General features: G+C 36.9%; 1 protein-coding gene across 2 annotated transcripts in view; it reads right to left on the bottom strand.

Moving 5' to 3' along the window:
* The window catches only part of Gpc6 (glypican 6), a 1071516-nt gene that overhangs the window by 547236 nt on the left and 508314 nt on the right, over positions 1-15966 (bottom strand). For both annotated transcript variants that reach the window (XM_052732493.1, XM_052732494.1), the window contains exon 3: positions 322-713. In XM_052732493.1, the coding sequence (XP_052588453.1) occupies positions 322-713 (392 nt within the window). The remainder of the gene's footprint in view (positions 1-321; positions 714-15966) is intronic.

The raw sequence follows: 15966 nt of genomic DNA on the forward strand, positions 1-15966 counted from the left end.
ATGAGTATTTATTATTCCCTAGTCTTTGATGTGGGGATGCTAATTGCAAGCCAACTTGCTTGAACAGTATTCCTCATGAAAACTCTGCTACATTGTTGATAAATATTTGCAGTAATTGCCAAACCCTATGGAATTTCTTGAAATTCTTTTTCTTATAAAAAGAAAAAAAAAAACAGATGGACATTCACCTAATGCCTTTAAGAGCAGAGACCATTTGGAATGAGAATGTTTGCCTTAATTTGTTTTCTAAACCTTATGTTTTTTTTTTTTTTTTAAAGAAAAGAGGAAGACCAACTATGGAGATGACATGCCCTCAGTTACCTTGGAAACTCGATTGGCAACTTCTCTGCCCACTGTCAGGCCCTGGACGAAGGTCCGAGCAGCAATGAAGGCACGCGTGACCTGAATCTTCAGTTTCCGGGGCACATCTCCGAAGGGTTTCAGCTGGTCTGTGTACTTGCTCACACATTCCAGGTAGTCCTCGCTGAAGTGATATTGGGGGTTTATCAGCTGGAACATCCGCTCCAGGAGCCGAGCCCAGAAGTCATTCAGCATCTCCTCCAGGTTGACGTTACCCCCTGTGTAGTATCTTTTCAGTTCAGTGAAGAGGTCCTGAAATACCTCCGAATTCTGCATATACAGCATGCCATAGGTCCGGACAAACATGTCATTTAGGGACTTCTCTGCATTCTCCAGCAGCTCTCGGAAAAATTCTAGAGAGAAAATAAGAAAGAAGTCATAAACGAATTATCTGTAGAAAGCCACAGATCACCATTTACCTCAACAACTTACTGTTCTCTTTATTTGGTGATGTTGAGACTCGAATCTAGGCCCTCATACATGCTAGGAAAGTTCTCTACCACTCAGCTACATTCTTAGCACAGCAGAAGCACATTCAGCTATACAGGAAAAACAATTCTATGATTAAGCTATTAGTGGACTATTGAGGAGCAATGCGATTCAATTTACAACTATTATTTTCTAGTACACAAAGAAATCAGAAAGCCCCATGATTTACAGTTTAAAACACATCAGTTAATATTAGATTACCAATCAATGCCCTTCCAAAAATAGCTCATTTTTTCTTCCAAGTATTACTAAATTTTAGAAAATCTCGTGACTTGATAAAAGATCATCAAAATAGACTGCAAACACAATGGACAAAGGTTCATTATTAATGTAATAACAAATGCATACTGATAAGCACATTTTCTCTGCCTATTTACAAACTGGTTTAGCAGTAGGGTGTAATTCACTTAAATTGCTTGTATTTGGAAAAGGTGTGCTAAAATTAATGTAATACTTTTGACTCTCTCAAATTCTTTGCAATTGACTATGTCCAGAGACTTAGCATGCAATTTTATCACTTAATGATAAAGCTATGAAGAACATAACTAAGGTGGCTATTAGAAAACCACAGGATACCTTGGATTATCATTGTAAATATGAGCTATCATTTTACAGATTTTGAGCAAAATACTGACAGCTGGCCTTTCTGATTTGTAGCTTTTATGTGAAAAACACATATCAACAAAAGAATTCCTCCTTCCCACATGTGGGTGTTTCGAAATTTACTGGTACACTAAAATGTAATTAAAGGCAATGGACACAGGCAGCCTCACTGGTTTTCCTTCAAGTTTTCCAGAGATACATAAGCATAGAAGTCATTCTACAAATGAGCACCTGGGGAAAACTACATCAAGTTTTTCATCCCATTTTTAGAGTGTAAATTGAGTGAGAAAGGGCTAAGAGCAGAAGATCCTTTGAGTTTATCAGTTTTTTCTGTACCTGGAAGCCAGGTCCTCTCTTCTAGGTACAGGGTCGAATGGAGACCCATAAGATTCAAGGGCTCTAAGTAGTAACTAGAAAAAAATCTCTCTTTTGTGAGCCCAGGTATATTCTTTGAAAACACAGAAGTGAAAGTTGTTGAATTCTCTTCTGCAGTGTCTCTAGAAACTAATTTGGTTTTTCTCAGAAATTGGCTGAGTGAACATTTGAGTCTAGAACTTTCAGATTCGTTGGGAATTAAACATCTTCCAGGTAATTAATTTGTGTCCCTACTGATCATAACTATTTTATGTTGTTTTCAAATAAGGTCCAAGCAACAGATTTAAGGAGGACTCTGTTGTCTTTCTTGGAGAAAGACTTTTTTATATTGGTATTTTTATTTTAATAAAAGGTTAGCATGTAGAAAATATACATAATAGGGAAACTAGTTCCAGTCCAACAGACATTAGCTAACCCTAATTGCAATAGGATTTTTTCAATTTAATAAAGGATTAAATATTTCCCCCCAATTTCTAACATATTTCCCCATAGTTTTTCTTTCTGTACATTACTTTTCTTAGATACAGAAATTCTGTTTCTCACAGACGTGTGGTGACATTTTATTTGTGCATTAATAAATAAAACTTGCTTGGAGATTGGGGGAAAAGGCCATTTCAAGTAAACAAAGAAGTCAGGCAGCCCATGTCCTTAATCCCTAGCAGGCAGGATCTCTGTGTGTTTTCAAGGCCACACTAGGGAACAGAGCCAAGTGTCGTGACACACTCCTTTAATCTCAGTACCAACCATAGAGATCTGGAGGTCTGTACAGACATACAGACAGTGACACAGCTGTATAGGAAGAGGAAGTGAGGTATCTGGGCTAAGAGAGCCAATGAGAGTGCAGAAAATCAAGACATATAAAGCATGGGTAGACAGGAAGTCATGCCATTTGGAAGCTGCAGAGTTAGTGAGGTAAGGTTGGCTGGTGGCTTTCCCTATTTCCCTGATCTCTAAGGCTTTCACCCCTATATTTGGCTCCATGTTTTTTATTTAATAAGACCATTTGGAAACTTGTCTACATTTGGCACCCAACATGGGGTTCAAACCATGACGCTGAGATTGTATCTCATGCTCTACCAACTGAGCCAGCTCTACCAACTGAGGCCATGGTACATACCCATGAGAAGCCCCATGTTGGGTGCCAATGTAGTTGGAAGTTTCTCTGTGCCCTGGCCTGCTGGTGGTCGGGAAAAAAATCTCTCCCATTCATATCCCCCAAGTATAAACACACGGAAGTTTATATTAATTATAACTGCATGGCCATGGCTCAAGTTTTTTTTTAGCTAGCTCTTATATCTTAAACTAGCCCATAACAATTAATCTATGTATCGCTACATGTTCTGTGGCTTTACCTGCGTCCCATTACATGTTACTCCTTAGGTGGCTCTCTGGCATCTCTCTCAGCCTTCTTCCTGTCTCTTTGAATTTTCTGCCTGCCTCTAAGCTGCCTTGCCATAGGTCAAAGGGCTTTATTTATCAACCAATCAGAGCAACACATATTTGCAGAGTACAGAAAGACATTCCACAGCACTTCCCAACTTTTCAGTTCCAGGAAACAAGACTGCTTTTAGAATGTACCACAACTATATAGAGATCTATGTATGTATGTATATATATATATATATATATATATATATATGTGTGTGTGTGTGTGTGTGTGTGTGTGTGTGTGTGTGTGTGTATGTGTATAAAATTATTTCCAAAGTTCTTGAGAGCTATCTTCTAAGGTCCAGTCTCTGCATAATGTAAAAGTGCAGGGCTTATTTCAAGTCCTTGCTTGAAAAGTCTGTGATACTGGATCATATCAAAATTTAACAGTTTATTTAGTCTCCATGGATAACAGAATCTGTGTAATTTTTCTTCAAGCAAGAGAATATATTTTTACTTATTCTCTATTAATTCTCTAATAATATGTAAAATTACTTTACATATTATTAAACCTCTGTAACTGGGAAGAAGATGGAAATGCTAACATTCCTGATTTGATCAGGATATATTAGATATATGTATAGAAAATCACACACACAAATATATACAATGGTGTGCTAATCAATAATTTTAAATGTGCTTAAGGGTAAGGAAATAGAAACGACTCTGATTTAATGATTACACACTATAAACAGGTATCAAATTATCAAAATGCCCATAAATTTCTACAATTAAAATCTTAGCTAAGAAAATATAAATTAAAGATAAAAACTTTTTAACCTTCAAGATATAGTAAAGGTGAGTTATCAAAGCAGATAATTATATACATTGCATGTCAGCTTGACTTACAACTTTATGAAAGCAAGTGCCTAACAACAATCTTTCATAAATAGCTAGCTAGTTGGTCCTAAAATGGAACAATAAAATTATTTAAATATCCAAGTATTAAAATATCTTAAGGAAAACCTTTTAATTTTAGTACCAAGAGTGAAGAGAGCTTTGGCGCTAAGCCAGGAGGAGGGAGAAAGGTGTTATAGATTGTGAAAGAAGAGAGAAAAGAATGGAAAAATCACTGAATTGAAAACTACTAATATAAAGACTGGAAAGTGTATTCTAATCATGAGCTCTGAAAAGCCTATTCATTTATCTTGTTTTTGAGGTCAATTATTTTGTAAGACTCGGGAATTAGAGCTTAATTTATTGAACACACAGTAGTGCCTTCTTCAATGAATAGTTAGTAATCAAGAGTGTGGTGTAACTTTACAAAAGAGAGAAACATTATATTAGATAGAGAGATGATAGATAGATAGATAGATAGATAGATAGATAGATAGATAGATGTATGATAGAGACAGACAGACAGACACAGACAGATAGTGCTGGATCATCCTACTGGACCCCCTTCTTCACCAAAGACAACATAATATTTATTTTCAGAGATGAAATTGTGTTTTCCTATTACTAGGGGTGATTTCACTAGGCATTTTCCTCTTCTAAATTAGTAATCATTGTTGAATATAGAAACTAAGATATTATAATTTAATCCATTTGCCTCAAGAAACATTTTATTAGGCCAAGCATGGTGGTAGCTGACTGTTATTTCAGCATTTGAGAAGTTTAGAAATTTTAGGAAGAAAGATAGCCAGTCTAGGCTAATTAACAATATGCTTATCAAACAGACCAAAAATAGAAACAGAGGAAAGAGAACAATCATTAAATTATAAGGTAATGCTATTGTCTAAGGGTGTGTCATTATCTAAAAAGTTGGCTACTAAAGAAGCAAAACTAATGTCCACCAATACAGCATCACACTTCATGTTCTTCAGGCCTTTAGACATCTGCCTTTTGAAAAGTGACTCTTTGAACTAAGGATTTTATGCCTGGGTAATACTTATTTCTCAGGAAACCAAACAGAATTGAGATTTGGAAGACAGTTATCTCATCCATTTCGTTGATGAAATATCATGTCCTAACATATCAAAAAGAATAAAATTCAGGAGAAATAAAAGAAAAGGCAATCTCAGTATAACCCTTTGTTTAATAGGAAAGGGCAAAGCTCACATCTGAGAAAGCCTTCAGTCAACAAAAATTCTCATCTATGAGACACAGTTTGGATGAACAAAAAGCTATTTCATTTTTGTTTTCTTTTCTAATCACAAAATATACATCAAAGGTAGCTGCTCGGGGTTCAGGGAAGCTTCATAGGTGCACCAAAGAACTTTCCCAGCCGGCATTAGCCTTGGGAAGATTTGATTCATCTAGAGAGGATATTCCCATGCAAACATCTGCTTGCTGTGGGGCAGGCTGACATGTCAGAGAACAGTTTCGTAGATGAAAACTGCCACTCTCCCAAATGTAGGGGTATAAAATGCTGCCCACTGCTTGAGAGGGCTCATTAGGGGCAAACCATCAATTTCAGGTACCAAGGGGTGCCCTGAGTACATCTCAGAAAAATTTCAAATGAAACATTCAAGTGAATGGCTGAAGGGAAGAGCACATGCCGGACCAAAGAGAAATAAAGCAACAGAGGAAAGGCAGGCGAGGCACCCTGAAAATGCAGAAGCTGTCGGACATAGCAAAATTTTCTCCCATCAAGCCAGAAAGGTCATGTTATTAATAGTACTGAAAGTGTATCATGTGGTAGAGATAAGGCATGTGGGATGGAGTACACTATGACATCACTTCCTTTCTACTTTTATGCTTTCATTCTATTTTTATGCTTTTTTGTTTAGTTTTGTGTTTTTGAGATAGGATCTCACATAGCCCTGGTTAGCCTCAAACTCCCTACAGTCTTTACTCGGCACCACAGTGCTAGATCACAGGTGTGCTCCTTTAAGCCTGATTCCTTATATTTATGGAAAGCTGGTACAATGGGGGTGATTTAAGGCCAGCAAGATGGCTCAACAGGTGTAGGAACCTGGGCCACTAAGTCCGATGACCTGACCTTGATTTCCAGGATATATGTAGTGAAAGGAGACATGTACCTTGGTATACACACATATGCAATCCTGTTAACACACACACACACACACACACACACACACACACACACACAAATAAAGAATAAATAAAGGGATGTTTTTGGATGATGGGATGAACCTATAACATTGTATAACTCAAAAAGTGAAAACTGTGTGGTTACTGAGAGTTAGAAGTGCCAAAACTGCAGACTGCAGGTGTGCAGTGTGAGCATCACTCTGTACTCTTCCCTTACCTTAGTTATCCCAACCCCTCCCCTTAAAGTCGTGATAAGTCAGGTCTGAGGTATGGAATGGTTTGCATGAGAAACATTCCTGGAGGACAGAATGCTTCTAGAAGTCATGTCCAAGAGAAGCTGTGATTCACCGACATACAACACAGTCCCCACCTACCTTGTCCATGGCCTTTTCAGGCTTAACTCTACAGAAGCATCCTTCCTTATTTCACAATTGTCTGTCAGGCTTCAAGGCATTTCCTTAAAAAAAAATCTCTTTCTTACACTACAACCTGGTATTTCCACCAGAAAAATGCTGGTTCAATTAGCTGCATTAGTGGAGGAAAAGGCATAATGCCATTTATTTTCATGTGTGGTCTAATTCGAGGGTAAACAAACAAACAAACAAGAACAGAAACAATTCTGAAATGGCCTGTGGCCTTCCACTGTCTAGGGGCTGTGGTCTTGTAAGCAAGTAAAGGTAAAGATTGTGTTGCTTAGGACTTGAAGATGACATGCAGTGTCACCCATGGCGTGGCATTTCACAGTTGGATTTTACTCTGCTACTTCAGGTGTCTCATCTCAGCACTGTTAAATCAATTCTTCTTCCCTGGGCACCATAGGGTGTAATTAGTATGCCTGCCTTCCACCTACAAGATGCCAATAGCATAGCCTTCACTCCGTATGACAAGAAGAGCATCTACAATCACTCTCCCCCGCTTAACGCTACCTGCTTGGGCAAAGCACATTTCAAGACATTGTCATCCTCAGGGCTTTCTTTTTTCAAATGATAAGCTATGTTTTAAATGAAAGGAAATACAATACAGGTTATATTCAGACTAAGATCTCTAAAGGTCAATATTTCATTTCTATGTAAGATTCCTGTTATGAAGAATTTTAAATAGTGATGAAAGTGAGTGAATGGATGTAGACAGAAAACTTAAGTCTCAGTGAAATACAACCTGGCTCCAAGTTCTGAGTGTGTGTGTGTGTGTGTGTGTGTGTGTGTGTGTGTGTGTGTGTGTGTGAGAGAGAGAGAGAGAGAGAGAGAGAGAGAGAGAGAGAGAGAGAGAGAGAGAGAGAAAGAAACAAATTTTAGGAAGACTACTGATTCACCCTCCTATAATCTTCCAAATGCAAACTTTTTTTGCACAAAGTAATTCAATTTCTGCCATGTTTCAGTTTCACAGGCATCTGCACATAAAGCACACCATGGCTTCTGTGCTATTGTGAGTGACATTGGTCATCAATACTGTCAGTACTGCAGTATCAGACCTTGACTTCTTCCCCAAGGCCTGCCAGCGTTCCTAAGGCATAGTTTTCCTGCCTACATGTGAGCAGTCCTAGCATGTTGCCTTGGTGTGAACTCCCAAACTGCTATGCAGCCTCATGGCTGGCAATCTTTCACAGAGAAAATACTTCTATTCTGTGGAAAATGTCCTGTATTGAGAAAACTCACTTTGGAGTTTTGATTTCATATTAGTGTTTCAAATAAATATGACCCTGTCATTATTCAGTTCTTCACAATAAAGTTAAAAAGACAAGCATGTGAGAGAAAGAAGAAATATCTGTTTTTAATTGATATTCTGCCAAATCATCTCAGAGATTTTTTAAAATATTATTCATATTTTGTGTAAGATGCAGACCTTCAGAATTCATTTTCAAAAATTATGCAGTTGAAATATACATAAGGGAGAAATTAGAATCTATAATTATTGAGAGACAATGTTGTATGCATATCAGTTTATTGCTGATGTGCTACTCCTGTATCTCCTAACTCATATTTTTTATTACTCTGTGTGTGTTTATTCCTATGTATTCATAAGGTATATTAATTATATTATAACAAGGATCATAACTTGGATCTTCCCAGGAGTTGAGTACCAACCTACCCCTCACAGGACAAATTTCTTAAAATAGAAACAACATAGCAAAATATATGCATTTACCTTTTCTCTGTCTGTTACAAGTTAGCAGAAAACAAAACATATGAAAATTTAACTTGAGATAAAAAAAATGGCTTGGGTCAATAAATGAGGAATATCACTAGACACAGGACCTGGGAAGATTTACCTTTAGTGGGTATATAATTTGGTACACACATGCATTTCATACACTTTATGTAAATCAGATGTGAGTTTATCTCTTGCACTGATGAGGAAACACAGGCTTCCAATGTTAAGTGAGCTGCCCTAAATCACTGAAGCTGAGCTCCAAAAATATTAGTGACAAGGAAGGATTCAAAGAAGAAAGTAGGTGGTGGGGTAGCTTTGTAGTTTACCCCAAGTCAAATTTTCACAGTGTGATCTGAACAATTAATGGGAAGTATTATAAACCCCTAAGAGAGTGGATGCAACCATATTTATTCTAAAGTTGTGGAGTCATTACAAAATGATTTGTATTTGTGTGGTTTCTGCCTCTACTACTACTTAGTAGATATAGGTAACTGGGGCTGTGGAGCATGCTCAAATCTCTAGGGTTCAATTTTCCTCACATAGGTTGTATCAATGAGAGCAAAGAATAAACCATAAAACAAGATTTTTTGCTAGGGTATGAAGCAGTGACTGGCTTAACAAGGGATGATAAAATATCTAACAAAAACGTGTCTTACTTTATGATAGATGTGAACATACATCATTTTATAACAGCACACATATATTATCTATAATATATTCAGACAGTATTTTTGCATATTCCTGGTAAGTTACAAATAAATCATATCTTCATACTATGATGATATCATATTTGAGTCCCATGACAGTGTGCTAATATAGCTTAATGTTAGTTTTAACATTAATGTTAGGGAAATGTGACATCTTTAGAATAATGGATACATATATTATTTGTTCCAACTAAAGAGATTCACAATTATGAGGTCCTAACTCTACTAAGGATCTCAATGCTAAGACCAAGGCACATGAGAAGCAAGGGCACTGTGATCAGAGTTCACCTATGGTGACATGCAGCTGAACAGCACAAAAAAAACACATGCACTTCCATTTCCAAACTGAATTTCTAATGAAGGATTTTTATAAATAGTTATTATGATTACAAGTGATGGAAACTACCAGAGCACTGGAACTTAAGAATATCATTGCCCTAATTCAGTGTCTCCTGAGGGATATTTGGCATTTTCATAAAGGGGGTTGGCTTGATCTTAAACATCATAGATAGGTCCCTGGAGATGTAATACCCATCTTATACCAGTGCTTACTGAATCTGGGTAGCAGAGAAGGTGCTTGCACACGACTGGAACACCCCTCAGCTGTTTCCTCCCCAGAATCCTCCTCTCCAGTCGGTTATTTAGTGACTTGAACACAAGCAAGCCAGCAAACATCCCCCAGGCAATACTTTGGCAATTAGTTCAGTTTCCAGTCAGTGACCCAGGAACTAGGGACAGATTCTGCATTTTTCAATGTGAGAACTAAAAGCAAGCAGAAACCACAAATTATAAAATACATGCCATAGAGAACTTACATGGAACCAAAGATATTTAACATGTAGCACATTCTGAAAATGTTTTACTGGGACAAGGGGTCATAAATCCTCACTTAGATGTTTGAAGATAAATTAATTAAACAAAGCCTCTTGTAGGCTTAATTTCTTATAGTCAGGAAGATGGTTTAACTGCTATTCTCTTGACTCTCATATGAGTAGGGGGAATACAGTTTTCTATTCTGATATTATTTTCATTACATGTATTAAAATGTAGTTTGACAATCCAAGGTTCATTCATTGTTATATTCTCTCCTAAAGGAAAGTGAAATCTAGAAATAAATTCTTGAACCTTTTAATTTTTAAAGAACTTAGATAATTTTGGTGACTTAAAGACAAGACAACCTTAGTTGGGCGGTGGTGGCGCACGCCTTTAATCCCAGAACTTGGGAGGCAGAGCCAGGCAGATCTCTGTGAGTTCGAGGCCAGCCTGGTCTACAGAGTGAGATCCAGGAAAGGGGCAAAGCTACACAGAGAAACCCTGTCTTGAAAACAAACAAACAATGTCAAGACAACCTTAATTTTTTTCAATATTATCATTCAATAAATCCTATAAAATGTCTTAAGGAAAAAGAAATCAAAGTGTCACTGGGATCCAAATGAGGAGATAAAGCAAAAAGGAAATTTTTTAAAATTTATTTTCATGGTAGTGCTGGAGATCAAACCTAAAGGCTCTGGAACGTTAGGCAAACGAACAAGCACTCAGCCATACCCACCACCATTACCACACTATAAGATTCCCTTCATGATAATTAGTGAAAAAATAAATGTCAACTATTCTTCAACACCTTGCAAAAACTGTCAAATGCCCTAAAACAAAATATAGTTTTCTCCACAATTCAATAATTATTTTCATAAAATTATAAACATTTCAGCTATTAAAATACTAAAACACATAATTCATAATTGCTGTCTATATTAATCTACCGGATTATTTGTTTATCTTTCTTCCAGCATCTGTTGAGAATTTCTATAAATTAGATGTAAGTCGAGACATTATAGTCCTGAAAAAATACAATAATTCAATAAATTTGATTTTCAAAAATTTAATAAAACATTTAACAATAGTATAACAGTATGCTAATTTATTATTAAGGACATCAATTAATGCACAACTAATATTGTAATAACGCATACTTAATGCATTATTGAGGTCAACTTTACTCTGCCTTTTATATTTTCCTAATTTATCTAATCAGCTAGACTTTTCCATGAAGACATTTTTAATGATAAATCATCAGTTTACAACCATAAGTGTTTATTAAAAACAGTCAATACCATGCACCAAAGTCCCCCAATTTATTACTATTAATGTAAAGTCAGCAGAAAAGATTTAATGGCAGAAGATTTTTCATAATCTAGTGTCTAATGCAGCATTTCCCGGAAAGTAGTAATACAGGACTATCTGACAAGGGCACATTTGTGATAACAAAGTAGGAAATTGTTGACTAGAATTCAGATTTTGGAAGGTGAAACTTTTTCTATATTCAGTGAGCTTTCCCACAGTGGAGGGATAAATGCTTATATCTAGGTAGCTTATTTTTCCCAAAGACATCTTTAAAGTAAGCAAGACTGATTAGAGCCTCTGTGTTCTCCAGGTGGTATAGACAAACTCTTAATTCCCACAATCATGAATTAAGTTTGAAATCTGCTGACAGTTTCTGCCAACAGCAAACAACTGTTCTGAGCCATAGACAGTACGTCTCCTCCCTCCAGGCACTGCAGGAAATCAGAAGACATATTCACAGTTCATTTGCATCATTATAGTCTTTTTAGCTTTGTTCCATAAATACCCTTTAGGTCTTGCCCACGAGTCTGCCTCATTTTTCTCTTAAAGAAGGCATTAATCACAGCTTTGGATTAATCTTTCACACACCCAATGTAGAACCATATTAAAGACAACTTAAAAATTACTTGCTATGTGTTTTCCTCAACTGAAAGAAGTGATTAAATTTCCAAAGAAGACTGTAGTTATATGTAAAATGATTCATTATATAATATGTATTCAGGGTCCACACACCTAATTCTTTCCACAGTCATCATTCGTTGTTGACCCAACACTTGATGGGAGCAGAAAGACTACCATCAAACCACCAAGATGAGCCATGGGACCGGAAAGCAAGGCCAGTGTTCAGGCTAATCCCGGAGACATGTGTTTGGGATTACAGACACAGGAGACTAAAGCTACTCTGTCTCTCACCTTTTCTTTCTTATAATTTCCACTTCTACTTTCCTTTAAAAACACTTTTTACGCCGGGTGGTGGTGGCGGCGGCGCACGCCTTTAATCCCAGCACTCGGGAGGCAGAGCCAGGCGGATCTTTGTGAGTTCGAGGCCAGCCTGGTCTCCAAAGCGAGTTCCAGGAAAGGCGCAAAGCTACACAGAGAAACCCTGTCTCGAAAAACCAAAAAAAAAAAAAACACTTTTTACACGCTTAGGGAAGTAGCTCTGTGGTCAAGAACACTTGCTGCTCATTGCAGAGGACCCAACTCAGTTCCCAACACCAACATCAGATAGCTCACAACCGCCTGTAACTCCAACTCCAAGGAATCTGATACCCTCTCTGGCCTCCACAGCTCCTCATAGGTATGTGGCATGGCTCAGCAGACACAGACACATAAATTCTTAAAGAGAAACCAATTGGTTATCCAATACCAAATGGTCAGTCCTGATAAGATATACACAGAAGTAACACTGTATAGACTGAACAGGTTATATATACACACACACACACACACACACACACACACACACACACACACATATACATATATACACATATTCATATATATATATAAATATATAGAATATTAACAAAACAGAAGGTGTGAATTTGAAAGCAAGTGGGGTGGGGCAGCTCCTTTGTTCTCCAAAACTTTGATTTTGATCAATGCATGAAAGAGATTGCATAGGCTGAGAAGTGATGGTGAACACACACAGAGACAGACACACTCACACTGCATGGAAGCCCCATTGTACCAGAATCCTGTGATAGGTTGTGCTAACCTCTTCTCATTTTCATATATCCCCTTCGAGCTAAACACAATCCACATACCCTCCTCCTTCACTGGTTATTGGATAGTAGGTTAATCCAAGACCAAGGGAAGAAAAGTACATGACGCACTGGAAGATAAAGAACAGGACTTGGCAGATCCAGGGCTAATTAATAGCCATGGAAGAAGGAGAATGCATGACCCAGACTAACTAGGGCAGCATTTAAGCACATAAGACAGACAATAGAAGCTAAAGACGCTGGGAAAAAGCTGAGCTGCACAGGTGCAAGGGTGCATGAAGAATTGCATCAAAGTATTTTAACTTTAAGCTAGAATTTTAAGATATTGTTTTGGGTCCATCTGAAACTGTGAGTACTGGGAGATTGAAAAGAGATCTAGACCAAAGAAGTCACATGCAGAGAACTGAAAGAGTTTTCAGAACACCGCTAGTTCTGTTTCCCAAATAAAGGTTCTCAAATTGATGCCATCTCCAGACAACACAACTCCAGCATTCTTTAATATACAGTCAGCCCAAATTAAAATCTTAGATGCAAATGCTTGAGAACACGGAATCCTTGCTCACTTTCTCTGTGGAGATTTCAGTGGAAATTTGAAAAACACAGTGACTAAATGTAAAGATGTACACATAAAAAGCTTGACAGCAGTGGTGCCTGAAGAAGAGAGAAGTCAATGCCTTCCATTCACCTCTCTTACATATACTTTGAACCTAGGTAGAACTTAGAAGGAGCAAAGTCCCAAGTCTGTTTAGTAATCCTGAATTTTATCAGCAGCAAGTGACCAGATTAATGAGCACAGATGTCTAAGTTCAAAGGGAATTGACAAACTTTTGATGAATGCATTAACCATAGAGATCCTGATCTATGGCATATAAGAATAAGACATAAAGTATACAAGCCAACTAACTACAAGTGAACTGGTTTGTGTTTGCCTTAAATAACTTTAAAATTCTTTAAATTCACTTTGCCAGTAATTTTACAGTAATTTTAAAATTGCCTTTTACTTTTGAGAATATAATGTAATTACATCACTTCCTCCTTTCTTTTCTTGCCTCCAAAACCTCTCATATATCCATCCTTTCCCTCTTTCAAATACATAGTATCTATTTTCATTAATTATTGCTACATATATATGGATATGGATATGTACATATATTCATAAGTGCATAAGTACAAGCTGTTCAGTCTGTATAGTGCTACTTTCATGTACATTTTCAGGTTTGATCATTTGGTATAAGATAACAAACTGGTGCACTCTTCCCTAGGGAAGACTACTTTTTCCACTCTCAGCATTACTAAGTTGCCTGTAGTTTGTGCAGAGTTGTGGCCTTATGTTCTTTTAAAAGAAAATATCAAAGTTGGATTGAGAATTATAAGTTTGTGATAAAGTGCTTGCCTAGTGTGTGAGAAGCCCTGGGTTCTGCAGGAAGTATCAAGGGAAAACATTAAAAACCAACCAACCAACCAATCAAACATGTTGTTGATGTTTGTATGATGACTGTTTTCCTTATAAAATCAATTATATCAAAGAACATAAAAATGGTCCTCTTTAAGAATTAGTCTGATCAAAATATACATTGTATGCACATACTTCATTGTCTATTTAAATTTGTGAGTTATATAGATTATAAAAAAGCCATCAAAAAAGAAATTTAGTTGAAAAATGAAAACAATACACTTGAGTTTTATTATTCCCTTTAGTAGATACTTTGTTTGCTATTATTTAATCCTAGCTTATAAAGTATAGAGTAACATGATAGCATTTCAAATTCTTCTTTATTGTGTGTTATAAAAAGAATCAAATGCTATCACCTTGATTTTCAAGAAGAAAATATAATCTGTGTGAAGATTTAACAAAGCTTTGTTCTAGGAGAAATTATTTCAAAAGACTTGCAAAGCTTCCTTAGAATGGTAGTCTGCTGGTTTTGGTTGTTTTGGTTTAAATACCTAGCAGGGAAGTTGCACTGGTCAATATGACCTGCTCCCTGCCCACTCCTCTTCACTTTGGGCTTGCAGATGATAAATCTTCCTCTTCCAGCTCTAACCCACATCCAGTTATCATCCAGAGCAGACATCTCCTTACATGCCAATCTTGCTCTGATGGATAGAATACTAACCTTTCACAAGATTAGAGACACAAGGTGCTCTGGAGATAATAAAATTCAAATAGGTTTATTTCAAAGGGCAACCCAATCTTGCTTTGGTTCATGGGTCAGTTGACAGATCATTTGCCAAAGCCAATTTTGTGTCTTTCCAAGCTGGGTTCTGGTTCAGTGTGCCAAAGATGTCAACTTACTGGATGTCCAGAGTGTGACAGTCTAAAGTAGCAGTGAGAAAAGGTGAGAGTAACATGGTTTTAGTATGTGTGACCAAATCTTTACTGGCCACTATTTTAAACTTATCCTGATATGTTCAACAGGTAAATCAAGGCTTATCATGTTGAAGATATCCAGGAATTAGTATGTTCACTTGTGTTATGATCCATAAATATACATTTGAAGAGTGTTAAGAAATTTAAACTCACATACAGTAACAGACACCTATAATTGCAGGCTGACATGGGAAGAAGTGCGTATTTAAAGTTAGCCTATGCACCATAGAAAGATCCTTTCTTGAAACAAACAGCAAACCTATACAATAAAAGCAAAAAAATGAAACTTTTATCAAATTCAGGAGGTAAGATATGTTTTTAAAAATACTTTGTTGTGCCAGGTGGTGGTAGCACACGCCTTTAGTCCCAGCACTCAGGAGTCAGAGCCAGGTAGATCTCTGTGAGTTCAAGGCCAGCCTGGTCTACAAAGCAAGATCCAGGACAGGCACCAAAACTACACAGAGAAACCCTGTCTCGAAAAACCAAAACCAAAAAAACCTTTGTTGATATTAGCTTAAGATTTGTTCTAGAAATATGTCAAACAATATTAATGCCAAGTCAAAAATAAGTACTACATGAGGACAAAGGATTCAGACAAAAATCTGCTTTAAGTAGGTTTTCTGAATGAAAGGCACAATACATT

This window comes from Peromyscus californicus, unplaced genomic scaffold (genome assembly GCF_007827085.1).
Source record: "Peromyscus californicus insignis strain IS unplaced genomic scaffold, ASM782708v3 Scaffold_12__1_contigs__length_115047231, whole genome shotgun sequence".
NCBI lineage: Eukaryota > Metazoa > Chordata > Mammalia > Rodentia > Cricetidae > Peromyscus > Peromyscus californicus.